The sequence below is a fragment of the Rattus norvegicus genome, chromosome 11 (assembly GCF_036323735.1).
Source record: "Rattus norvegicus strain BN/NHsdMcwi chromosome 11, GRCr8, whole genome shotgun sequence".
Lineage (NCBI taxonomy): Eukaryota > Metazoa > Chordata > Mammalia > Rodentia > Muridae > Rattus > Rattus norvegicus.
Window position 1 is genome coordinate 37,505,089 of NC_086029.1, and position 27,810 is coordinate 37,532,898.

Consider the following 27,810-nt stretch of genomic DNA (forward strand, 5'->3'; position numbering starts at 1 on the left):
CTGCTTTACCTATCATTTCCAAGGGCCGAGGATGCAGCTTAACTTGGTAGAGAACTTATCTAGCATATAGGGTAGCCTTGGAGTCAAATCCCAGCACTGCATACACAGGGCATGACAGCATATGCTGCAGTCCTAAAACTTGCAAGGTAGAGGCAGGATAATTAGGAGTATAAGGCCACCTTTGGCCACATGAGTTAGAGGCTACATTGGGATACTTGGGACCCTAGCTTGAAAGCAAAGAATAAAATAAAATAAATAAAATCTCTACAGCTTTTCTCTGTTTTCGTTTTGTTTTGTTTTGTTTTGTTTTGTTTTGTGTCTCACATTTGGAACATGTACTGGCTGGTTCTGTGTGTCAACTTGACACAAGTTGGAGTTATCACAGAGAATGGAACCTCCCTTGAGATCCAGCCGTAAGGCATTTTCTTAATGAGTGATCAGGGGTTGGTGGGGGGGCAGTCCATTGTGGGTGGTGCCAGTCCATTGCTGGTGGTCTTGGGTTCTATAAGAGAGGAGGCTGAGCAAGCCAGGGGAAGCAAGCCAGTAAGCAGCACCCCTCCATGGCCTCTGCATCAGCTCCTGCCTCCAAGATCCTGGCCTGTGTGAGTCCTGTCCTGCCTTCTTTGGTGATGAACTACAATGTGACAGTATAAGCGTGGCAGTGATGTTTTGTGCAGGAATAGAAACCCTGACTGAGACAGGACATAAGGACCAAGACAGGGCAGCATGGCCTTTTAAAACAATAAACCCATCAATTAGACTCATGGAACACGTGACCAGCACATCTGTCTCACAATTTCCTTTTCAGACTCACAGGCTGGGGGTGAGTGACCAGATGAGAGGCATCCTCACTAGTCTAGATAACTAAATAATAAATTCTGACCATAGAATCACACCAGTATAATGTATTCCTATGAAAACACAATTTTATACAGACTGTAGAATGCCCCAAGGGGTTGTCTCCGGGTGCCCTCCCTACCTTCTTATTCTCCTCCTGGTTTCCGTTTTCTGTCAGCCTTGTTAAACGAAGTGCCTTAGACTGATAAGTGCAGGGATCCTGTCTTTCCCCGTCCCACGCATTCAGGGTCCACAATCACCCTTCAAAGAAACATCTTGCCTGGAGTTATTTAATTTAATTTATTTATGTAATACAGTGTAGAAAGCTATCATGGCATAAGCAATGATTCTGTACAATCATCCTGCAGAAAATTATTTTTGGAGAATTCTTGGTAATTGGAGACCAGCAGAACACTCCCTCCCCCCACCCGTAAAAGTGCTTACGATGAACAGGGATTTTTTTTTTTAAATTTTTTTTTTATCAAAGATCCAAAGATACATGGACAAAAAAAAGTTCAAATCCTCAATGCCTAATGTGTGCACATAAAACAGGCACAAAGAAATCAATGTGTATCCTCGTATTCCTATATCGCAAAGAGAGCAGAAGCAGCAATCTGTACAGTAAGATGCAATCATGGAAAACGAACTTTTCTAAATCATTTGGAATACTCAAAAATGTCCAAAATGCATAGTGATCAGGAAAAGAATACTTAAGAGAGGAGAAGCAGCTAAACGCCCACGTTCACACGAAGCATCCCCCATCGATTTTTTTAAAGCGTATTTCAAGTAGGAGTTTTTCGGGCCACAAACCACAAGAATAATATACAACGGGCTAAGGGGCTATGTATGTGACAGATACTCAGGAGAGAATCTATTCATGCACTAGTTTGATACAGCTAAATTTTTTTTTTACAGTACACAAAACCCATTAATAATGTAGTGTAGAGACCAGAATGTAAAGAGAGAAAGAGAGAATACATTATTGATTTGTATATTAATTCGAGTTCAGGCATCTACTTGTGTTACAGCACAGCTGTCAAAAGCCGAGGGTGAGTAAATAAACAGACGGGTTTGTTTCTTTCCACGTTATTTTATAAATGAACACCGATGGGTAGTGAAGCAATGGTTTTGCTGTCCAAGTTCAGAGGCCGCTGCTGTGGCGGGGGGCGGGGTTTAGTTCTGCATCTGCTCAAAGAACTTGTATGTTGGATTCTCATATCCATTCTGCTGCATCTTGGAGAGGTGGCGCTCCTCCGGGGTCACAGCAGCGTCAACCTAGAAAGCAAGTATAGAGACTAGGGTTTAAAATACACCGAGGACTTTAAGGGAGCACGGTACTCGTAGGCTGTCACAGGATACAGTGCGCAGTTCTTTTCTTTTCCCCTAAAGTGCATAACCACTTCTGTCTGACACCACGTGGCAGAGCCAATGGCTTACGCCGATGCTGCATCTAGCCACTAGGTGGTGCTGAATAGCTTGAGGCGAGTACTCAACGTCTGCACTGGGCGCATTGACTGAAACAGCCAGGACTGAAGATGTGGGGTGGTGGGCTAGAAAGAACATCTCGCAAAGCCACACCACGAGTGACACTTAGATCTGTGCAGAATATAACACTCAGCTTTCTGGGGCCCCAGGTATCTTCTGCCATTTCAAGGTACTTTTATTGCTGTAGAAATGCTAATAAGAGTTCTGAGAGCCTATTAAATAAAGGTAACATATATAAAAGGTGTATTGCTTGACACGAAAAGGGAAACTATATAGACACACTGTCCTAGTTATACATGACACTCTATCTATCTAGCCATCTATCTACTATCTACCTATCTCTGTCTGTCTGTCTCTCTCTCCATCCTACACATATATCTGTCTGTCTCTGTCCCCCGCCCCCACCTCACACTGCTGGTGTGGCACAGTTCAGAACCTGCATGACTGACTGTCTTACTGCAGTGGTGGCTCCTAAAACCGAGGAAAGGAAAAAAAAAGGCCAGACAGCACATGGTGTCAGTGTTGAGCCACCTGCCAGGGGATGGACAGACCTGCATATGATACACGTAGACCGTGACTAGTCCACCTAAGAAGTAACTCATTAGGAGAATCTCGTGGAGATAAATGCCTTCATGGCCATTGTTGTGACCCCACTTCACTGAACCGGTGACTCTTTAGGCGAGGCATGAGACACACTCCATGACACAGTCAAAATGCAGTGGGAATAGGAGCTGCCCTTGTCTCCGACTCCTCCCACCTGCAGGAGGTGGTAGCCAGATAGGTGGGAGCTGCTCCCGTCTTCCCTCCTGTGAGAGAGGCCTGCAGTCCAGTCTCCAGGTTATCCCAGTCAGGGCTTGGGTGTTCCCTCAGAGAACACTGCTCAAATGGATGCCCCGCCTCACCGCCCTTTGGGAGAAACCCCGCAGGTGTTTTTTGTCATCGCCTCCTGTTTGCTGAGATCTGCTCTGTTGTCAACAAATGAGGTCACCTCGATTTAATTGGCAACTGTGTAAGTGGCCGCAGGCTGGCAAGCTTAAATGCCCTCTCTCTGCAGATTAACTCCCAAAGTGAGAGCATCCAGTCACCCTCCCATTCGGCTTGCTAGGGACGAGCCTGTCTGCAATCGTGTGCCACTGAACTGGGCCATTTTTCTCCACTCTCTATGACCCCACAACAGACATTTCAAACAAGGGAGTTAGAAAACAAACTTGCTTCGGAGAGCAGCATGAAACCGCTGTTTCTCAGTACAGAAAACTATATGCAGTTGCGTGCGTGTATGTATACAGTTGCGTGTGTATACCCAGAGGAGGGGCAGCAACACTCGAGCTGCCCGTCAACAATCATTTGCACTTTCCAGGAACAGCAGAACACCTGCTTAATGCTGTTATTTAGTTTTCTCTCTTCAAACTCCAATATAAATGTTCAAGGGAGCCCCACCAGAGATCCAAGGCTCAGAGGGCTGCCTCAGTCCGGGCATCTCAATTCCCTATCTTTTCTTTTTTTGCTTTACTTGCTAATCCTTGACGCCCTTAGCTGCTGGGAAGCAGAAGGGTTTCCCGGTTCCTGCTATGGGGCAGCTTAGCCCTCCATGTTCACAGGGCTCTGGGCTTCTTAAGAGACTGCTTTTAAAGGCACCCGAGGGGAGGGGTCCAAATGGCAATTTTTAATCCCCAATCCTCTTGAATTCTGGGAGTGAATATTCATGTCCTCTGGGGAGAAACCTCCAGCTGAACAAAGAGCAAGGGTGCACGGTCCTCACAGCAAGAGCCCTCAAAGCGACCTCAAGTACTGCGCCAATCCCTCCACGCCCACTATGTGCCACGTGTATCAGCTACTAGGTTAGGAAGCATTCCGGGCAGAATGAATCTTTGGCATCATCATCTTTCCCTCTTTGGCTATGTGCTGTACCAATAAAAACCACCAGGCTTCTTTGCCTGGCCACACTTCCCTCCACAGTTTTCCTCTGTGACTCACGGGAGTCTTTCACTGTGAGGACAAGAGATGCTCAGGAGGCCCATGCTCCCATCATGCCTGGGTGATGGGAACATACAAAGGTGCGGCTTTGAGTGACCGGGAGGACACTCATTGTCCCTTGTTGTTCTTACTGACTCCGGCCTACTCATTCATGAAGGAAACTAAGCAGAGCTGGGAATGGTGCCATTTCCATGAGCAGGGTTCCTTTAGCAAACACAGGAGATCAGCTCCAAAACCGAAGATGAAGGGTGTTTAAGTTCCTTACTTCATAAAGCACGGTATCTGCCTATGACCTACACACATTCTCCTGTATACTTAAGCACCCCCAGGTGACTGGGACCTATAATTCCAAATACAATCTAAATGCAAATGGCTGTTATAGAAATTATTTAGGGAATAATCTGTTCAAGCTCAGATGCATTCTTTCCCCCTAAATAGTTTTGATCTGTGGTGAGCTCAACCTGGTTTATGCAGCCCTCCTAAGTCAGGCAGGGGAGGATGACGTCCATCCTGCACTCTCCGGAGACACAGGAAGATAGAGGGTGTTCTGAAGCCCATGGCAGTGTGCTTCAGTACTGACACCCCAGGCTGAATAGTAGCTCTTGGTGGCCTAGTTCCACCACTTCAGCTAAATGACCCCCTGGGGACAGGGCCTGGGGACAGCACTATAAGTAAGGTCTATTTCAACACTCTGCCCCAATGTGGACTCAATACAGGGCTGGACAAAGCCTTGGCACAGACAGAAACATGGACACAAGGGAAAGGGAGATTTTTAGACCCTCCACAGCATCCTTTTCCAGGACAAAATGAGTCCTACAGGGAATCAAGTGAAAATCAAGACTGTTTCTAGGTGCCCAAGAAGACACCATTCAGATACCCAGAGCAGTGGTCCTCCCCTAGGATGCCGCAGTGTCTTTAGAATCTGGTCAACATGTCAACCTCTTTGCCTCTGTCATTCTGAAGAGGCAGCGTCTCTTGGTTACTGACCAAGATAAACACTTGTCCCAGGCTGCAGGAAGATGCTTATGAGGAGGCCCAGGTGTGGAGGGAAGTGGGTATAATTTTCTGTTCCCCAAGGCCTGCTTGGAGAGTAGCTCAAAGAAGTCAGCATTAGTATGTGTTAGTACTGAAGCCTTCGAGGAAATTTCCATGTTTCATCAGGGATGGAGTTCTGGAAAGAACATCACTTTTTTGCTCAGCTTTACTGGGTATCATTGTGCCCTTGTCTTATTCAAGACTTCAGATTGTGGCTATATTAACTACAGTCAAATGAGGCCACTGAGGGCAGACTGCAGCCCAGTATGTCCTTAGAGGGAAGAGATTGGGACATAGTAAGACCCGTGGAAAACCATGTGAAGACCTTGGGAGAGCATGTACATCTCCAAACCAAGGAGAGAGGCATCAGGTGCAGCCAAGGCTGCTGATAACAAGATCTCAGACCTCTAACCTCCATTGCTGGGCAGGAAAGTGCATTTTTGTTGTATAACCCACTCAGCCTGCGGTACCCTCTGGGGTAGCCTTGGTACCTTGCTGGTAGACTCAGCAAGCAGAGATAGGCTCCAGCTTGTGATATCAAGATCCGCCTTGTCCCCAGGACAGTCCCAGCTTGGACAAAGTCCAACCAATTTAAGACCATTTAAATAGAATTTTATTAACAAAATTCAAAGGAGTTTTTTTTTAACCATTCACATATGCAAATAGGGGATTGAAGGAAAATAAAAAGCAGGTTTCATTAGAATCGAGAGGAAGATACATTGGAAATAATGTTTTACAGTGAGTAACAAAAACTTAGGTATACTTATAGAAAGAGTGAAACCCCAATTTGGTGTCTGTGCACGTGCGTGTGTGTGTGTGTGTGTGTGTGTGTGTGTGTGTGTGTGTGTGCGCGCGCGCGCGCGTACACATGGTCTTGCCTGTGTACTGAGCATGTGCAGGCCAGAGGTTGAGGCTTTTATTTCTTTGAAGCTTTCCACCTCTTGAGACAGGGTCTCTCACTGAACCTGGAGTTTGCCTATCGCAGCAAGCCCTCGGATTCACGTATCTCTCCTCAGTGCTGCCATCAGAGACACTCACTGATGAGCCTGGCGGTTTGTGAGGGTTGCTGCAGAGCCAAACCCAGGTCCTTACGTTTGTGGGGCAAACACTTTACTGACTATCTCTCCAGCCCCAGAGTCATTGCTTTAAACAAACGAGACAAAACACGTGTTTATATTCTAGTTTGTGAAATACTCAGCTTCCTCCTCTTGCCGCCTCGATTTCCTGGGTCTCATCCAGCACACAGGTCTTTAAAATACCCGTGTCAACTGGGACAGGAAAGTAAAACCCGCAGTAATTCCCATGAGCCTCCGCGTGAATAAACTGGAGATTCTGAGGACTGAGATGTGAGACTTCCGGCTTTCTCTCACTTGAGTTTATTAAATTATCCCTACCGTGACACGATTAGGGATGGCTAATCACCTTCTTTAGGTCTAGTGAGATTCTTACTTAACACTGGCCTCTGATGCATTAAGTTTGGCACTGTGCGATCCTTTTTATTCCATTGACTTTTCTCATCTATAAAATGATATCAGTTTGGTCCCAGAGCTCTTTTGGGATATAGAATGTTTACACTATTAACGATCTAAAAGTTATTCACACAGGGATGCTTTAAAAATTCCCCATCACCACAAGCGTATTTAAACGGTGGTAAATCTACCGCCTTTTGCTCTTTCTTCCCTGCATCGAGAATGGAAAGGGCTACATTTGAATCCTGTACTTTGTCTGATGACATAGCACTGACTTCTGTGGTAAGCATCCCTGCTTGGCTGGTCTGTGGGCAGAAAGAAGTCCAACACACATGCCATGTGTGCATACGTTCTTCCTACTCTCCACTGACACCGTGAAAGTAAGATTTTTGTTCAGGTGGAAGTTTGGGTAATGGCTTGAACAGTTCCTCAGTGGTAATCATACATGTTATACTGAGCTATTTACTACACGAGTCATTTCCCTCAAGACATTAATGGTAAGAGTCATTACTGAAGTTAGTATTATTTATCATCACCTGGTTCACACCAGGGCCCAAACAAAACAAAGACAACAACAACAACAAAAACAAACCAGAAATGAACGTCTAGGTTTCATTTTTGACTTCCGATACCATTTTTGTTATTCAAGAGAAACCATATTTTTTTTTTTAAAGCTGAGCATTATAATTACTTTTAGTTTGGTTAATTTCAGTGCAAGTCAGAAGTTAAAGTAACAGCACATAATATTAATGAGAGTACACTAAATTCACGGTACCCAGGGGTGGACGAAAAAAACACAGCAAGAAAATAGCCGTAGCCTGACTTCCATGGAAGGATGCTGTTTTTCTCCTAGGTGGCCCTTGGCTAATATTCAGTGTGCTTCCTGGACTGTATTTCCTGCCTTGACTCCTCCTTGCAGACAAACCCCCAGGTTTACCTACCTCCACCACGCCATGATGGATGGATGTGTACTGTTTCTTCTTCAGCATCACCAAGGTGATGACAATCACTGTTGCTATGACAACGCCACCCACCATGAGTCCAATGATGGCACCTTTGTTTGAACCCACATCTTCTGCAAAGAACACCTTTGAAAAGAAGCCAAGGAGAAGGAACGTAAGTGAAGGAGACACCGGATGTAGAAAAGTTTCAGTTTCCAGGACCATAAGCAGCATAGAGCTTCCTAGGTACTAAAGTCAATTTCTCCACTGCTTCCCGAGATAGAAGTTTGCAGGGACCTGAAACCTTTAACAGGTACGAATTTGGTGAAAACCACCGAGGCTCCCACCAATTTTCTGGAAACGACAGGTGTCTCTACCCTTAGCTAGGTTTCAAACCTGTGTGTTTCCAGTTCTTTGAAGGGACATTTTCTATGTGTGTCAATAAACTGAAGCAAAGGGGTTAATCAGAGAGAAGCGGACGGCTAAGTCACCTACTTCTTAGTACAGCAATTCAGACTCAGTTAACCATGAAATGCATACTCTCCATGTAAAGCACAGCGTCTCCAAAGGGAAGTGGGGGTAGGCAAAGAGAATCTCTTTGCTTGGAACAACTCACACTTTTTATTAGGTTGCCTCTAGAAACCAAAATTGGCGATATTGCTTTACTCTGGTTGTTTATCTGGAGCATAAAAAGAATTCTGAGAGTTTCACAAAGAAGAAACGTATTCACTGAGACAGTCTCTGCAATGTATACACGAGCCTCCATGCTCTTCCCAAAAGCGAGCGTGTTTTTCAGCGCTATCTTCTTAGGTGGGATAACACACACAGACTGCACTTTAATCATCTCGTTATATAAGAGATGATCTTATGGTGGATTAAACAAGGGAGGGCGGGGGGGGGGGACTATGTCTAACCATATAGCACATTTGTTATGTAAGTCAGTGCAAACAGCTCCCTAAATAATTCTTCCCATGCGGCTTCGAGATAGGCGAATGACCGATTTCCATCGCTAAATCTATCCCTGTCGCAGTTTGCAAAGATGAGGTAAACCAGAGCAGACAAAAATTTTTCGAGGCGGATGTTACTTACGGCGCAACTGCAACGGAATTAGAAAGGGCTCATAATTAATCCCCCCGCCAACCAAATATGCTAGCTCGACATATTTGTTGGAGGACATCATTAATTAACTAATGACAGGACAGCGAAGCGATCGGGAATTAGCGTGAATCTGGACCTATCCCTATGTCTTTAAGGAAATACTGTAATTCTGAAATATTCATTGCGCTAATGAGAGTACATTATCTTATCAACTGGCACGGTAAAGGCAGCCGCTATTAGTCACTGTCGCATTATAGAAGTTCATGCAATTATGGAGAAGGGCGTCTAGGACACCAGCTCAGGAAAATGGGATTCTGGGCACTCATCTTCCTCTCCACACTCTCCACACCCCAACCCCCCCCCCCAGCCAGCCTTTCAGCAGTTACCCCAGTTTTTGGTTTTAAACCCTGCAGCTTCAGCCGGCTCAGAAGCGCCTCTGATTTCACAATAACAAAACAACTTCCCAGTGAAAGCCACATTTCAGAAGGCTGGGTGCCTTGTTCTGAATAAAGAATTAAAAAAAAAAATGCAAATTTGAACACCAAGCCAGCTTTAGATTTGCTACAATAATTCCGAGTTGAGAAGCCAAACAATAAAGGCCTTTTCTTTTGGAGATTCATACTTGGATCTACACATTTTATTTACAAACACCGGGAAGACACTTGGACTCCACAAAGGAGTCACACTGCAGTCAAACACACTCCAGCCAATCACAGCGCTGCAGTACGTATCAAGCCCCGCTATCTGGGAATTTTCTTACCGTTTTCTTTCTTTCTTTTTTTTTTTGGATCACCACTTAAGCCCTTTGTTGTGATCACTGGTAACATGGAAGGGACTCTAAAAATCTGGGGTTTGGTTTATTTGAATTTCCGAGTTTTTGGTAGAGAATGATATAATCTCTGCCTACCTATGGAAAACCCTTGCTTCTTTGTTCATTCCGATTCTGGCATTAGGAAGAAAAAATGTCATTCTCTTAAGAGAAACTGCTTGCTCGTGGATGCTTCAGTCCTTCTTAGGAGGGAGAACAAAATGCTCATGGGAGGAAATACACGGACAAAGAGTGGAGCAGAGTGAAGGAAAGGCCATCCAGAGACTGCCCCACCTGGGGATCCAACCCAGATGCAGCCACCAAACCCAGTGACTATTGCTGATGCCAAGAAGTGCTTTGCTGACAGGAGCCTGATATGGATGTCTCCTGAGAGGCTCTGCCAGGGCCTGACAATTGCAGATGGGGATGCTCGCAGCCAACCATTGGACTGAGATTGGGGTCCCCAATGGAGAGTAAGAGAAAGGACTGAAGGAGCTGAAGGGGTTTGCAACAACATAGGAAGAACAATATCAACCAACCAGAGCCCCCAGAGCTCCCAGGGACTAAACCACCAACCAATGAGTACACATGGAGTGACCCATGACTCCAGCTGCATATGTAGCAGAGGATGGCCTTGTCCAGCATGAATAGGAGGAAAAGCCCTTGGTCCTGTGAAGGCTCATTTCCCCAGTGTAGGGGAATGCCAGGGCGTTGAGGTTGCAGTGGGTAGGTGGGAGTGAGAGCCTCCTCATAGAAGCAGGGGGGAGGGGGAGGGGGTATGGGAGAGGTGGGAAAGGGGGTAACATTTGAAATGTAAATACATAAAATATCCAAGAAAAAAATTTAAAAAGAAAAGAAAAGAAAGAAATGGCTATCAGTTTTGCCCAAGGCTTCTGATGACTGAGAAGCTGAGGCAGAAAAGTCACCTCTTGGCTCCACCTACCTTAAAGGGTCTCTGATACCTTTCCCTTGTAAGACAAAGAAACTCTGAAGGTGGGGAAGCAGTAGGGAGGAGGAGTGGTCAGGGTGGATGGAAAGAATCTATTTGTAGATGGGAATTTAAGCAGACACCTCAAAGGAGGATCCATACGACCAAATAAGTATGCTCTGAGTATTTATTTAAAACCAGTTCTTCAGATGAAACTGCAGTTAACTGGGAATGCTTATGACCAAAAGGGTTTCAAAAATCTTGATTGCTAATTTTTTTATTTACATAACTAGGTTACCTGGACAACCGGAACCAAATCGAAACAAAAATCACTTATGTTTCCTACACACAGCAAATACTTGGTTTAAAGAGAGCCTTTAGACAACGCCTATCATGGTGTTGAGTTTTCTTGGTTGTGGTATACTGCCAAGGGTCCGGAAGTGAGTTCTGGAGCTTTCCAGGTTGGATATTTGGATTAGATCATGTCCAACCTGAAAAACCCATTTCCTCAGGACGCCCTAGTTCATGGACATCAGCTGATGTAGCTGCAACAGTGAAATCAATTATACTTGTTAAGTTCTGCCTGGACTCAGCGGCTATGCAGGGGTTGGGGATTGAGCTCAGTGGTAATACGCCTGCCTAGCAAGCGCAAGGCCCTGGGTTAGGTCCTCAGGGGGACAGAAAGAACTATGCACAGAGCCTGCTTCCGTGCTTCCTTTCCTTTCTATCTTGGTGAAGATCTAGCAGGAGTTTTGGTTTTATTCCCAGCAGTCCCTCTCAGTTTTGGCCCAGGACGAGTCAAGAGGTACCATACATGCTATCTGGCCAGTCAGTTGTGGGGAGAGGCAGATTATCTTTTGCATACCAGTTTTTGATGGCGGACTTCGAAGCCTGAATCATGTCCGAACTCCGCATCCATCTTCACTTCTGAGATCTCTTCTGTCTTGATGTTTGTCAACCCAGACCCTGAGTCAAACAGAAAATACGCAGGGCCGTCAGTTACCGTGACTTCCAACCACAACAAGGCAAGGCAGCCTAAAAGTTCTCTCTAGGCCAGAACGTTTAGGAAAACAGATTTAGGAATTTTTCTCGAGATAAATGACATCCTAGATTGAAACCATTGACCACTACCTCGCAAGCAAACAGACTGGAGAAAGTTGAATGTAACGCCTCTGTGGCCAAACAAAACATATGTTTCGGGAGGGAAAGGGAAAAAAAAAGAAATCAATGCTGGTTAAGATGCTGGGTTAAGTTTGTACCTAAGAGACGTTGACTTGGTTTTCGTGTCTGGTTGTTTATCATGTATACTTTTTTTTTTATGGGCTGTCATTGCTTAAAGAAAAGCAGAATGCCAAGTTTTGAAAACGAACATTAACGACCTGGGAGAACAAATCCGTCCCCTTGGAGCGTTGTTCTAATTGCAAATAAATTATGTTCATGTTTCTATGCTTGGACGCATTGTCAGTCACATAACTTGTTCAGCTAAGAATCCTAGCTCCCTAGCTATACACGGTACGTGAAATCGCTTCACCTGCTGACTCCAGAGGAATGCACAGTGAGCAGAAAGAGCTTCTTTGGGACAAATAGAACTCGTTATCTAAGTCATCTTTCTCTATACATGGCTGCACGATTCTTGGACCAATTCTCACAGAATTTCATGATTCAAATATTAACTTGAGGCTCTGTAAATATGTCTAAGAAGTTAGAGTGAAGACACACAGAAGAGATGTCCACGTCAGTCGTAGCATTTTCTGAAGTAGTTGTGGTATTCTACTGAATCTGAGGACATGAAGGGCTTTTCAAGCCGCCTCCTCCATGATGTTTCAAATGGAGGCAGGTTCTTAGCACCCATGCGAATTCAAAGGAAGAGACTGGTATGCAGATGCTGGTTCTTGGTTTTGCATATGAGAATGCTTTTGTTTCCTACAGATTGATCTAGCACAGTCTCCCTATCACCTACACCATGGCTGGTTTTATTTAGAGCAAGCCGGGCATCTACCCCTGACACAAGGTAGGTTTGAACAAGTGTGCCAGACATTAAAAGAAAAGCAGTGTGTTCCTGAAGACTCATCTCTCTGGCTTCACATTCTGAGTTCCCGCAACTCCTGTGGGAACTCATTTCCTCTTCTTGGTCTAATGGCTCTTCCAATCTTGTCCATCAGGTATTGTAAAACTTGTCAAACCCCTGCTGACACCGAAAAGCACAAGGTCACGAGCACTGAAAAAGCCAGTCTAGCAGTCAGCATGGCTTCTGCTCAGAGAGTGAGGATGATTTGACAGACCTAGGCAGTGCATGCTAGGTGTGACTCATCACCACCTCTTGTCCAACGGCCCACAATGGTACCCTTGGATAACCCACCCTAAACTGGACTGGTGATGAATGCCAACCTGCTCACAGCGGTGATGGTGAGGCTGTTCTCCCTCACTTCTGGCTCTGGATCACACTTCCCTATTTCCTTCTAGCCGTGCCTTCCTATTCTTCTGTTCTAACTCCCACAACAACCAGCCGCAGTTGTTCAAGTTCCTCCTCAGGTTTTCTTGGCTTGGGTTGTAAGAAACTGTACTTGGCTAGATATGTGAGTATACAACACACCTTTATTATTAATAATTACTTCACAAGATAGGACTTGAAATTCTGTCCTCTGGAGCAGGGGATGGCATGGCATCTAAGTAAGTAGATAGAATGTGGCAGAACTGATGTCAAGGCTGGTTATGACAGGCACCAAATGAAGATTCTTTCTTATTCCTGCTATTGTATTTCTTGGTGTGGGGGAAACCAGCTGCCATGGGAAGGCTCCTGACAACAACCACAAGAGTGCTTGATTTCTGTCAGCTCTAGCGGAACCTTCAGGACACTACAACTTTGGCAATATCTTTACTGTGAGCTCATGGAAACCTGAGCCAGAACCAGCCAGCTCTGCCATATGCTAAAACGCTGGCTGAAAACAGCTGTCAGGAGCTAAATGCTTGCTCTCACAAGCTGCCAGGTTCTGGGGCTACTCCTTACACAGCCATAGGTAACGAATACAAAGGCTTAGCGCTTCCTTCTCTTTCTCACTGTGTTCTATCTGACCTTTAAATTCCTTTCACTGGGCGATCATTTTATTAATTTGGACAAGAAAGACACAATGAAGCTGTAGAGTCCCCTTTCTGTTTCACTTCATTAACTTTTCTTGTTTCCATTCGACAGTCCTTGTCCTTGAACGCTACGTGAAGAACTGCAACCTTCTATTTTTACATACTTAAAAAAAATCACCAATTATTTTCATATTATAACTCATTCTGTTCACCATGCTTCTTGACACTTTTTTATAAACGTGACAGTGACATGATGCTCTTTAAATCACCCTTGGTTGCTAATTTCCATCTTCCTATAAACATTTATAAAACCTGACCCTACTCCCTCGTTAAAGCAACAGCGATTCTTTCTAATGGATCCTTTCCTTGCCGTATGCAAGTAATAACAGTAGTTAAAAGTTATTCCTGAGATTTTTAAAGGAAACTCTTAAGTAGTCTTCCCTTTTATATCTGGGGGTGTCGAGGCAGAGAGCATAGCACTGAGATGAATAGATAAGTAAGGAAGTCCCCACCACATAAGCCCACGGTATTGTGGAAAGGATGCTGACAATGTTTCTGATGACTGAAAAGGGCAAAAACCAAATTTGCGTAACGTGCTAGCATGCCCGGCATTGCTCACAGTTCGATAGCGTAAGACTCAGCAGAAAGAGTTCCTCTTTCACTGCTGTGCAGCCTGTAATAGCATTTAGGGATGTTCTACACAGTAAGCAATATCATTACAGAGAGATTAACAAAACAATAGGACAATGGAACAAATCGATAGGAAAAGATCTCTGGGGATCACAAAACTAGATTGTGAGGCCTGAGAAGGCTGGGATTGGGGATAATGGAGGGGTAGCCTAACACATCATGTGAAGGGACTGCTGATGTGCCTTCTTATTGTCTATAAGAGTCGGTTTTCCCTGGAAACATTCCAGGAAGAATTAGTAGCTGGGATCGTCACTGTGCCCAGACATCAGCATCATTATTGCTATGGCTCGGGGATGGGGTGGGGTGGGGTGGTGACACTATCCCCTAAAAGTTACAGAATGCTGGGTTTTCAGATACAAAAGAGAAGAAACCATTCTCTTCCTCATGGTGATGTAACAAGGGCGTAGAGGGAGGAGTGAGCCCAAACTCCTTGCTTTCTTTGTGTCTGAGTGACAAGAAAGACTGTCAAAGAGCAATGGCAGAGGGCAAGGGCATCGGATTTGGCAAAGTGGAGTCAAGTGTGTGGGTTCGTAAAGTGCGGCTACAGAGTTACCGGAACACGTAGACAACATAGGAAGGTATTGTCTGAACACGTGGCAGGCTCAATGCCAACACGAAAGTACAGAGAGAGCCTACACCACTCCTCAGACACTTCAAGCAAGTTCCATGTTCATAACTGCAGCTTAGCTGGCTTCCTCACGTCCAGTGTATACTAGCTTCCTCTTCAGAAGCTATTTGCTGAAGAATATGGATATGGGTCTTACAAGGACAAGCCCAGGGCAGTTTCTAATCTGTATGGAACTGATTTCCTCCTCGCCCTTCCATGTGCCTTAAACCTCACCCCCACCTCTCAAAAGCTCCTTTCTAGAGAGTTCCCAGGTTGAAGCACTGCTCTCGTGATAAAATGTCTTTGTGTACCCTCATATAGTCTTGTCCTCCCATCTTTCTATATTTGCAAAGTGTGTTTTTCCCCATTATATTTCAAGCTCCTGGAAGCAGGAACCTTATAACGTATTCCTTTTGAGTCTTCACAGAATTTACAACATTGATCTCTCATGGAGTTAATACTGCTATTGTCGGCTTTCCCTGGCCTATAGAACTCCATGATTTCTTTTCCCAGAACAGATGACTTTGGCTTGCCAGTGTAGGAAAATGTCTTTAACATGTTAGGTTAACATAAACAGAGTAAGGAGATTGGCTGGTTGCCTGACTATTTGAACAGGAGCAAATACATCCTTATATAATATAGGAATGTAATAAAATCGGCTGGGTGTATGCCTCAATATTACATTTTATGTTTATAGGTAAAAAATGGGTCATCTTTTAAAAATAAAACAGGTAGTGCCATTTAAAAAAGTCTGGAAGATGGGACCGTCTTGAGCTGGTTTTAATTGTGGTGAGAACTGTACTGGCCATGCCCTGGGCTTCAACAGTTGGCAGAACAGCTGGGAATGCCAAATGCTGGATCTCTGGAAGTTTACTTAGTGACACTGTCAGTAAGGAGGATACAAGAGAGCCCAGAGAGTGTACAACTTAAAAATTCAAGGTTCCTTCAAAAGCACTTCAGACAAGACATTCATCACAGCAATGAGATCGGCTGTCAGTGTGTCACGCTGCGATTTCCGTCAGGTGTGTTGAATCACATCATGGACTCAGCCCGATGGCATAAGGACTCTGAAGTGTTTACATAGGACCATGGCCCGCAGTAGCCAAGGCTGGAGACTTGAATGGCAAGAAAAGAGGCAGGGCCATATCTGGTCTTGCAGGGGATACCTCTGAACCAGGAAGCAAAACTTCCTCCCTTTATTGATGTCCCCAAGGCATGTTAACATTGTTCTTGAGTATCTCATGGGATATGGGCACAAAGAAAGCAAACCTGGGAAGGTATGTGCTATTTGGAAGAAAATCTCTCCAGAACATACAGATCCTTCAATTCACCGACTTTCTTTGATTCACTTTGCTGGCCACTCTCAGTGGGGGAGAGGCTGTGTATAGAGTAGACACAAGTGTGTTCTACGTCTCTTGTGGTGAGACATTATTCTTAAGATTAAGTTTAGCCAGAGGCTAAACATAGACTAGGGGGTCAACACACATTTCTTTTTAATCTTGGGAAACTGTATAAAAAGAAATATCTATTTTGATAGTGAAGAGATTTGTAACACAGAAAACAAAGGGCTTCTATGCAAAATTATGCATATACATCTGTTGTGTTACTTCAGCCACTGGCTGAGACTAAGTATATACAATCCAGGAAGGACGAAGGGTATTTCTGGGTCTGGAGAAATACCCATAATGATATTTAAAGGAAATCGTGTGTATTTTAGTAACCAACAAAAGTCTAGGGCCACTCAGTGACCCCCATGAATACTAAACAAGGAAGGAAGGAGATGGCTGCAGCAAGAACCAATCTCCACTGAAACCCGCACCTCCTGGGCCTCCACCATCTTTGAGGACAGGGTCCATATCACACTCTCCATTTATTAAAAAGCGAGAAATCAAGAAAAAGAACCCCACGTTTGAGAAAGACTCTCTTTGCGTTTCAAAAGGAAAGCTCTGGAACAAACAAACAAACAAAAAATAGATCACTGTAGGAACTTGGGAGAAGCAAAGAATTTGGAATAATGTTTGGTGCCTACGGTCGTTTTAAATTCTACTCTGCGGAGGCGCTTGCGATCCAGAGAGGCACGTTTGCTGAAGCACAGTGCTGAGAGGAGAGGCAGAATGGGGCGAGTCAGATACCTGGTCGAGTGGTCAGTCCTCGGTCAGCAGCGGGGCGGGCGTCGACAGGCTCAACTGGCGCAGGAAGCAAGAGACAGAGAGCAAATGAGACAAATCAAGATGGTTAAGTGGTGGCTTCTAAACACAGAGCAAGGGGAAGCAATTGCGATAAACAAGTCGTGAAAAAGGAGCAGCTGGGGAAAGCACCTTCGTGAGCTAATCCTGGGCATCAGGGGTGGGAGGGGCACTGCTTCCAGAGGCTTAGCACCGATGATCACCTATGCGTTCCCATAGTTTGTTCATAAAGCACTCACCAGGATGTGCAATAGGATCAAAGAAGAGGGCCGGGGAAGGCGGACTTTCCTCTGGGCTAGGTTAGAGATGGTTTCTTGGCTTTTGATTAGAAATAAAATAGATTATACCCAGCCTGGCAGTAAACCTTAAAAATACCTCCTCCTACAGCTACCCAATCTTATCTTCTTTTACAGTTAATTAACTACAAAGGGATTATTCAATTGCCAGGGGAAATGCAAATGAGTTTATCCTGAGAGCAAGGCTTTGCCATTTAGTGAAGCAAATTCCTTCTGAGTTTAGAGTGGAATAGGTAACCCACAGGTTTCCCCCAGCTCTCCTTTTAAATGGCTGGTTTCCTCAGTATGGATGACATTGGGCCGAGTTGTGTGAAATGAGACCGTTTCCTGTCATCTCTGCTGACAGTCACACTCATCCTTTTGTACACGTGCTGGGACTGATCCAAATAAAACAATGTCCGAGTACAGTAATCCCCCACCTTAGCTCAGCAGCACCAGGCATTCCCAAGGCTGTGTTGTCAGAAAACACTTCCCTGAGCTGATACTGGATTTTGAAGAAATGAGGAAGGGAGAGAGGGCAATCAAGCCTTTAGGATTAACAAGTGGCTGGAGGGTAGGTTAAGGCAAGGGAGGAGGAAGTCCCCTGGCTCAGGTCTGGCGACTGTAAAAGTAAGAAAGCTATCTGAGCATCTGAGCACTGTGGTGGAGGGAAGCCAGCTTGGATTTGATGCCTTGGGGACCAGTAGTTTCAACCATTTAGCTAACAGAGGCTCACAGGCCAAGTGGTGGGTGGTGACCCCAAACCCAAATCCATTCTGAACACAGCACACGTTGGCAGGAATGGTGGCAGGGGACAGAAGGACAGTGAGAGCTGTCTTCATAATACAAGCAAATCGTGTTTCTGAGCACATTAGGAGAATTGGGCACACCAAGAGGCTGACGCGGTCCTGACTTTGCTCGTGTGGAGGCTGGTGCGGTGGTTTAGAAGAAGCGAGGGAGTGGCAGTGATGAAACCCAGAACCAGCGTCTACAGGGCGTGTGACCATGGGCAAACTGCCACCCAAGGCTGTTTCCTATTATGGAAAAATGAAGGAAATAGCACTTGGTCTTTTAGTTGCAGAAAGGACTGATTGTTTTAGAAACGTGCTTCAGAAACTTCCCACCCTGTAAGGTCACATTCATTGAATGTCCTGTTTATTTCAACAACGACACAGACAGTTTCTCTATATTTCATTTCCCATCGCAAATATGAACCGTGATTTCTAGGACCCCCGTAAAACGGAGTTAGCTGAAGGGTGACTATACGTTTATAAATGTCTTGATGACGAGGGGCTAAATGACGCAGCAGTTGCTGGTGTGGCCATCCCAAGCTCCACGCTCTCTGACAGTCATACCTCAGAAAATGTACACTTGACTCAGGCAGGCACCAGTATCTGTGACTCACAGCCAGGATGGAGAGCTGGTGGCCTCATAATAACTCACGATTACTATGATAATAATGAAAATGACTCGTGTATGTAAAAACTTAAGACATTATTCTAAGTGCTAGTCATTATACTGGGGTAAGAACATAGTTCTGATAAGTTCCCCTGACCTGAGAAAATTTGATTTATGGTATTGTTTATGATATGAAAATTTTGTTTCCTGTCTACTTATCACTGTTGTTTTGTTTTGTTTTTTTCCCCGGAGCTGGGGACCGAACCCAGGGCCTTGCGCTTGCTAGGCAGGCGCTCTACCACTGAGCCAAATCCCCAGCCCCTTTTTTTCCCACTTTTTTTAATGACCTGAGAATTTGGTACAGGCATGTGCTGTGCTTCGACCAAAGTGCTTCCTCCACTTCCCCAACCCTAATTCCTCCTCCAGCGCCCTCTACTCTTCCCGCCCAACTTCCTGTGTCCTTTCCTTCACCCGTGGGGTCCACTCAGCACTGCCAGCGTGAGTACTGTGGAGAGCCATCTACTGGACCATGGCTGCATCTTTGGAGAGAACCGGTTCCCTGTCTCTCAGCAGCCATCAACTGCCAATGTCCTTAGGTAGGGCTTACGTCACCTCTTCCCTGAAGGCAGCGATGCCTGGCAGTTGGTCCCTGGCTGGTCTCACCTGATTGTCTCAACGATTGAATTCCTTTGCCTAAGTAACTGCCCTGATGTGTCCTAAAAATACTGTTTCACCGCAGTCATCCACACTCTTAACTCTCTCTTTTCTCAGTGAAAGAGAACTAAATGACCCGGCATCTACTGATCTTGACTGTTTTTGTTGAGAAAAACAAGACCCTTCTGATAAGCATTTGAAACTATGCCGGCAAGGGCCTCTTGGACAATGAAAGGAAATCCTTTGAGAACTGTAGGTATTTTTAGCAGCTCAGGGTGTGTGTGGGGAACAGCAGGGATCGTGGGGAAGGGATAGCAGGAGCACAGTATCATACACTTTATTACTTATCCATTTGAAGGACATACTTTTTAGGCTCATGTGAGCCATCTGGAGAATGACCAAGCCTCTCTAACAAGACTCTGTTCCATTAAAAAGGTTTGAAAAGAGCTTTCTATGCCACCCTACGTATATGTTCTCAAACAGCCTTTAAGCAAGGAATGAAGACACAAATTATCTCAGGCTGGACAGTGGCTGGGGAGGCTCAGTCATGTGAGCAGTCACACAGCAGAGCCATAATGGTGTGTCAAACCTGTCATTAGGAGTGGAGGGTAAACCCTGGCTACTATCCCATGGAGAATGTGGTGTTTAGTCCCTAGACTAAGCAAAGAGAGGCATGACTGCCATTTAGTGGGAGAGGATCCAGTGCACTGAATGTTGTATGCAGGGTCATTGCAACAACCCACACTCTACATGGTTCTCTTCACACTGGATATGAGGGGTTAATGATAATGTGAATCCAGAACCCACTTCGGTTCTATTTATGAATTCATTGTTTCTTTATAGTTTTGTGTGTGCATGGTGTGTGCATGTGTTGAGTGGTGCACACACAGGTGCACAAGTGTGTGCACTGGTGTTTGTCCATGCACAAGGCAGGGCTTAGTGTATCTTGCTCTAACACTCTATCTTATTGCCTTGAGACAGGGTCTCTCACTGAGACTGGAGCTGGCAGTTTCATACAGGCTCTCTGCATGGTGAGCACTCAGGATACACACCTATGTCTGCTCCCAACACAGGAATTATACACAGGATATGTGCTGCCGTGGTTGAATTTCTTTTTGGGGGGCCGGGGATCTACCTATGTTTGCTCCCAATAGTGGAAATGTATATGTATATGTATATGTATATGTATATGTATATGTACATATTGGAGAATCAAAGTCAGGACTTCAGGTTTGCAGAACAATTGTTCTCACCCACTGAGCCATTTAACCCCTGCAGTTCTTAGTGGGTGTTACTGAGTAAATAAAGAGAGAACTGTATTATTTCTAAATGCTACTTGCAACATTATTGCATTTTGCAACATTGTTTTGCCAAGAAGACTTAGCCAGTCCCTTGTAGGCTGGGAGTGATAGTTTGTAGTAGAACTCTTGCTTACCATGCACACATCCCAGGTTCACCCCTCAGACTGTCAAGCTCAAATAGACCAAACAAAGTATTAATTGTTGAAAAGGCTTTTCAAAATATCTGCTCTAATGGGGTATTGGGACTAATAAAGGTGAGACCCATCCCTCAAGACTTGGAGAAAATAAAGACTCATGTCCCCTGGGATATAAAGTTAGGCTGGTGTTGCAGACTGAATAGACGGCACCCATGTTGTAGTTAAACCCTTGTATTGACTATGTTCCTGATCTCGCCTGTTACTGGAATATGACACTGTGCTGTTAATTATTAGCAGGTGTGTGTGTGTGTGTGTGTGTGTCTGTGTGTCTGTGTGTGTGTGTGTGTTATGCCTGTACATGTGTATGGAGGCCAGAGATCAACCCCAGGTGCTATGACTCAAGAGCCATCCATCACAAGGCCTCTGGGAAAGAACTTACCAAGTAGGCTAGGCTGGCTGGGAAGTGTGCCTGAGGGGTCTATCTATCTACCTTCCCAGAGCCACCATGCCTAGCTTTGTACATAGACTGTGGGACTTAAACACATGTCTTCATGCTTGTAAGTCCAAAACAGTTTACTAATTGATCGCCCCAGCCCCAGTAGCACGTCTTTAACAAGGATGCCTGTGTTCGATGAAACCTGGGCACTATTATACTGAACGTTGAGCATATATCCAGACTCACTTAAATCAAGGTTTTACCTGGATATCTTGGCAATCCTCTAGAGTATCAGTGGGTAGGTGTGAGGTGTGAGGTGTGTCCACACGTGTGCATACACACATACATTGTTTCCTAAGGCTCATGTGACAGTATGAGCTATTCCTATTAAGAGCCAGCCTCGTGAGCACTGGGCTTAGAAAATGAGGCTGTACAGTTTTTACATACCCATCTCATTAGAGATTATGAAGGGGGTAACAATGACAGTAAAGCCCCAAATGTACCTATATAATACCACGAGGCAGAGAAAATCAAATGACCTACTCTTTCTGGTTTTGTTTTGTTTTGTTAGGATAATTTTAACAAATGGGAAAGTCAGTTATTTCTACCCCATAAATGACATTGATGTTTTAATTGATAGTATTTGATATAATCATGCCTATAAGTTGCCTTTGTTTTCCAGGTTGAAGAAACAAATCAGGTCATTATGCTGTGACGAAAGCCTACGCAATGATTTCTGCAGTCTGTCTTCAAAAACTGCTCACTCACCAGACATGGTGGCACACACCTTTAATTCCAGCAGAGGCAGGCAGAGCTCTGAGTTGGAGGCCAGCCTGGACTACAAGTGAGTTCCAGGATAGCCACAGCTACAAAGAGAGACTTGCCTCAAAAAAAAGAACCACAAACACCAAAATCAAACGAATACACCAAAACCCAACAAAACAAAAAACTCATCCTGTTTGCTCAGTGCTTTTACACTGTGAGGATCCCGTTGCCTTGTTGGAAAGCATTCTTACTTTCAACAAATCAAGGTAATTTGTGTGCTTGCAATTTGCACAAGGAACAAGGCAAAATGGCAAAACAAACTAAAAGATGCCGTTTCCTAAACGGGTACTTCTAAGTCCCTGTGGAAGAACTTCATCGCCCACGTGTACAAATTCATCCGTCGAGAAATCGTTTAGCGTGATACTGCTTTAGTTCTGAAGCAAGCTTGCTTCATTCATTCTACTTCTGCATTCATTACGTTCTCTCATGTGAGAACCCATCGCTGAGGAAGATTATCTCAGCGTTGGTCTACTTCACTGTACGAGGCCCTGTCAAAGCTTCTCTCTGGTGGGGGGGAGTGTCAAACTGTCTGCCCTAAATTTGGTCACCCTTTTCATTAAAGGTGGATATTCTGGGCAAAGGTGAGAATTGCAAGTCAAATCAAATCAATTTCATGGAAGCAATAAGATACTTCTCAGTGAGAGTGTTTTTAAATAATTATTTCCAGGTGTCTTAAATTCCGGCACACGGGAGGCAGAGGCAGGTGGGTTTCTGGGAGTCCAAGGCTGTGCCTCTCTAGTTCTCTGACTCTATTTGCCCCCTCCCAACCCCCCCCCCCCAGGAATACATGACTTGCTATGTGTTTCATTACCTACTTTTATTTTAAGAATGGGGAAACAACTTAGGTATTGTTCTTACTTTGTGTATATGTGTGCAGATGGCAAGTGTCTGTCTTGATTGTTCTGCACCTTAGAAACTGAGGCAGGGTTTGTCAATCTAGTATAAAGCACATGTGTGTGCAGACACACACACATAGACATACACACACACACACACACACACACACACAGACACACACACACAGACACACACACACACACACACACACACACACACACACACACACACACACCCACCCCAGAAGGCTTTTGGCTCTAGCTAGGGACTCTTACCTTCATTTTCTGTATTGGCTGGCACAGAGTCCACCCCAAAAGGATGCCACGGTTGGAGATCATCCAGGCTGAATTCGCCATTCACGGGAAGGAGCTCCACAGTGGTCTTCGTTTCAGTCAAAGAAGGCATGAGAGCATCGTTGCCGTAACTGATTCTGGGTTCACTGATCATGTTGGCTAAGACGTCGTCGGAGTAGTTCTGCTCCTTCTGAAGCAGCTCGTCTAAAGAAAAACCAAGGCGTCCTTGGTTAATGTGTGTTTACAACGGCCAACGAAAGCTTCATCAGCAATTCCTACTATGTGCTATGTGTGACTGAGGCGTCACTTGGCAACAACTGCAGGTCAAAACTAAGCACCTTAAGGAAAGTCACAGCCAGCAACTGTCCAGATGGGCTGCTTTGAGCCTGTGGAGACTGGCAGAGGGATGACCCTGCTGCTGATCCCCTCTTCTGGAGGTGAAGACCTGGAGGAGTAACTGCCCTTTCCTTTCCACAGACTCCCCATGTATCCGGTGGTCATGAAGGAATCTACAGCATGCTGTGATGTGGTACTGGGATGGAGTGCTAACAGCAGGGCATGGAAGTAGGCAAGGTGCAGTCTGGGAACCAAGATATATTCTCCACGCCCACCTTCTGTGAACATGTGGGTGGGTGAGCCTGCTCCGTTCAGTCATCCCCTTGGCTCTGAAAACAGCAGTCTTCCCCAGATGCAGCAGGGGCTAAAAAGATACACTTAGTCCTTCAAGGTATACTCCTGTGGACACTGAAGGATGCTAATTCTCTGGGCTAATCTTCTATCTCTGCCTCCCAGCATCACACATGTGACTCAAGATAAAAGCTCCTGACTTTCTTTTCTGTAGCTTCTATTCCCCCCGCCTAAAAAACCCCAACTTTATGGAATATAGCTGATCTACCTAAAGACCTGAGAGTCCAGTGAAAAATCCTCCCATCCTTCCATTATTAAAATAGTTTACTGGGGAAAAGGAAAAATATATTATAATGAGTGTAGCTGCCACTATCACCAAAACCCCACCCCCCAAAAAACCCAGATGATTTGCAACTCTCCTATTAATCTTACAAAAAACTCACCTGAGAGTTTAGTTATAGCTTCTTAAAAATCAGAGGCCCATTGATCTTATGGTATTAATATTTGGTTAATTAAGTGTGTTACTAGTCATGCCTGTGTCAAACAGTTTACTGAATTATATTTCAAGCCATTCACCAGTTAATATATCAATGCTGAAGAAAATAAAGAAAATTAAATCTGGGTTTATATTCGACTTGGAACATTTTACTATCATCCTTTAAATTCTCTTTTAAGTGGACAAAAAAAGCAAACTTACTGGAAAAATTAAAATTCCGCTCAAATGTGTACCCATTAAAACAATTTAAAGGGACAGTATTAAAGTACACGATTAATATCTTCCTGTAGAGTCAGTTTTATTACAGGAGATTATTTTAAATGATAGAACTCCTAGCAAATTAGTCCTTTTGAAGTCTAATTTGAGTTATAATATATACCTACTCAGCGTGGCACTGATCTAAAATTCAATATTTGATGCGTGCAACGACCTTTCCCACACAGATAAAAGGCCCTCATTAGACTTCTGCTAGATTTTTTCATGTCTTATCAAGTCAAGGTAATGGCCAATAACTTGGCCAACATCTGATTTAATAAATTAAGTGGGCATTTCTTTTATATAAATCTTATGCTTTGACTGGTTAGCATTTACTACCCTGAAGTCAAGATAGTCTGGAATAATTATTGGTGCCCACATGTCCGCCTTGAGAGGCAAAAACCCAGCTGGGAGGGAGCTCTTGGCTGCTCGAGGTCTCTGTGGCATTTAGTACCATGCACTTCCTGGGCTTTGAAACCTTACATTGTCTGGCTGTTTCCCCATAATGCCTCAAAATGTTGGCCCCCTCCTTAGAAAGAAAGAAGAAAGAAAGGAAGAAAACTAAGCAAGCTCTGTGTCCTTAACATTTTCTTTTTATATTTCTTTCTACAACTTTCCCCTTCGAAAATGTCACCCATGCTTGAAAATGTAAAGATCTCCTTCATGTGACAGCACTGAAATGATATTTCTTCATGACTGACTCTTCTTTTATTCTACATATTCTGAGAATGTGGAGGGTATAAGACCTGGAGCCTTCCTCTTGGACTACAGATTTGGTTCTTTTCTCCCTCCTGCTTTCCCATGCTAGTTAGGGCCTCAGAACTGTCCATGACACATACTTAACACTACTGACAACATTGGGATGTCTAATTCTGAATCCTCTCCCTGTTCTGTGACCTCCCGCCGGTTTTACTTGATAATCATAGCTGAGGACTTACTGCCTTAATATGAATGTCCCTTAAATTTATTCCCCAGTGAAGTAACAATACACTGGGTTGTGTGGGGTTTGCAGATGGGATTAGGTGAAGGCTCTCATTGTTATGAATGGAGTAGGGCTTGGTCTCTCTGGAAGGTACAGTAACAAGTCACCACTCTGAATAAGGGAAGCTTGAGTTCTGACTGTGAGAAACAAATGTTCATTTTTATAAATTACCTAGGCATAGTTACTGGCTGTTTGCTGTTGTTGTTTTAGTTGAAGACAAGAGTCTCACATCTCATGGAGTCCAGGCTAGCCTCAAACTCTACGTAGATGAACCGGTCATCCTCCATGGCCCAATTCTAAAATTTCAGGAGTCTACCACCACACTGAGAGCTCAGATATTCTTTTTTTTTTCCTTTTTCTATTTTTTTTTTCCGGAGCTGGGGACCGAACCCAGGGCCTTGCGCTTGCTAGGCAAGCGCTCTACCACTGAGCTAAATCCCCAACCCCTGAGCTCAGATATTCTTAATGCAATATGAACTGACTGGTTTCTGCTCTCCTTACCAATCTGCATTTGACTGCTTTCCCTAGATCTTTCCTAGATACTAAGGCATGACTCCTCCCCATTTCAATGAGTCCCCATTGTGTATCGAGTTAATTCAAGACACTAGGGCCGCTCAGTGTTCCTAGGGCCCCCCCGCCCCTGCCCCCCGCATATCTTCAGCCTTGTGAGTTACAATTCCTTCCTGTCTCCAGCATAGCTCTTGAGCGGTGATACCGCACAGGGTGGGTTGTCATCCTGAGAGTGCTGACTTGAGAGAGCAGATCAACCATAAGCCTTGCATCTGGGGACATTGACTTGTAACTGCATTAGCCCTACACAGTGGACATTGTCTCCAATAGCAGACATACACACACATTTAAAAAAAATCACTGAAATCCCCTCAAAACAAACACAAAACACCTACTAGGAAATTTATGTGAAAAGTTGAAATATTCAAGAAAAGCAACATGTTCAGTTGAGAGAAAAACCCCTTGGTACAAGTAGCAGGAATCCATATTATTACCTCAATTTAACATAGAAAATTTAAAAATAACCACTTCCGGCTATGTCATTTGGAACAAGGGACTCGGTATGCTCCTAAGGGCAGAGCGCTGGATAAATTCGACAGGATTACCATTACCACGGTAGGACTCTACTTTGTGATCATAAAATGTTCAAGACAGCCGGCTACTTTGTGATTAAGGGCTCAGGGTTTTACCACTGGAAAATGCACTGGCACTGGGCCATTGTGCCTGTGACCAACAGAGCAGGGACCAGAGTGACTGTTTCACTGCCCGTTCTGAGCTTTGATCCCGTCGTGAGGCAAACCCACAAGAAGCCATTTTCTACTGTGCTGGCCATAGCGCTGACAGGTTATACTTTTATTTGAATTAATTTAATATTTTATCCCAATTTGATGGCCTATATTGAAGATCACTGAAGCCTTTAAATATCTAAGCTTGCCAATAGCTGTATTAAGCTAAGAGACAACTTGTATTCATTGTCCCAAGACTCCCCTTTCTCCTTCTGGACAGCGACTTGTTATCAGCTAACATTACATCAGTTACTTCTGCAGTGAAGAATCGTCTGTAATACCCAGACACTTGAGTTTTTGAAGGTTAAAGCAGGAATATTTAATTAAATCCAGTGATGGTAATTTTTCACTTATGGTTCCTGTAATGGGTGTGAATTCACACACACACACACACACACACACACACACACACACACACACCCCACACACACACCACACACACACACACACACACACACACACACACACACACACACACTCACAGAGTGAACCCTATCACCTTCCTCTTTCAAAAATGCTTTGATTTATGTAGGCAAACCAAGCTTAGAGTAAACAGGAAAGTGGGGTGGGGGAGGGGAGGGCGAGCGCCACCACTTAGCTATTGTGGAAAACATTCAAGATACTTCAAGGAAAGCAACATCAAACGAGAGTCACAATGATTCATCTTCAAATGATTTCAAACTTTTTTTTTCTTTGTGGATAGAAAAGATGTTCATGATTATTTGTTTCTTAGGGAAACAGCCCTGAAAAAGGTCTTCGGGAGGAGGGAACACAGGAATCCTACATATTCCACCGCATTGTCTCCTTATAACTATTAAATGACACATCAGTCAAGTAATTTTCCAAATCTTAAGGGGTACATT

General features: G+C 44.4%; 1 protein-coding gene across 7 annotated transcripts in view; it reads right to left on the reverse strand.

The window, feature by feature from the left end:
• Nucleotides 1-1,118: 1,118 nt before the first annotated feature.
• The window catches only part of App (amyloid beta precursor protein), a 218,145-nt gene continuing 191,453 nt past the window's right edge, over nucleotides 1,119-27,810 (reverse strand). For 3 of the 7 annotated variants that reach the window (XM_006248008.5, XM_006248012.5, XM_006248010.5), the window contains 4 exons: nucleotides 23,275-23,496; nucleotides 11,441-11,541; nucleotides 7,742-7,888; nucleotides 1,119-2,112 (listed from right to left, as the gene is read on the reverse strand). In XM_006248008.5, coding sequence (XP_006248070.1) covers nucleotides 2,011-2,112; nucleotides 7,742-7,888; nucleotides 11,441-11,541; nucleotides 23,275-23,496 — 572 coding nt within the window. In that variant the 3' untranslated portion in view covers nucleotides 1,119-2,010. Of the gene's footprint in view, nucleotides 2,113-7,741; nucleotides 7,889-11,440; nucleotides 11,542-17,074; nucleotides 17,137-23,274; nucleotides 23,497-27,810 lie in introns of those variants that run through there. The other 4 variants (XM_006248011.5, XM_006248009.5, NM_019288.2 and 1 more) reach the window with 3 other exon arrangements.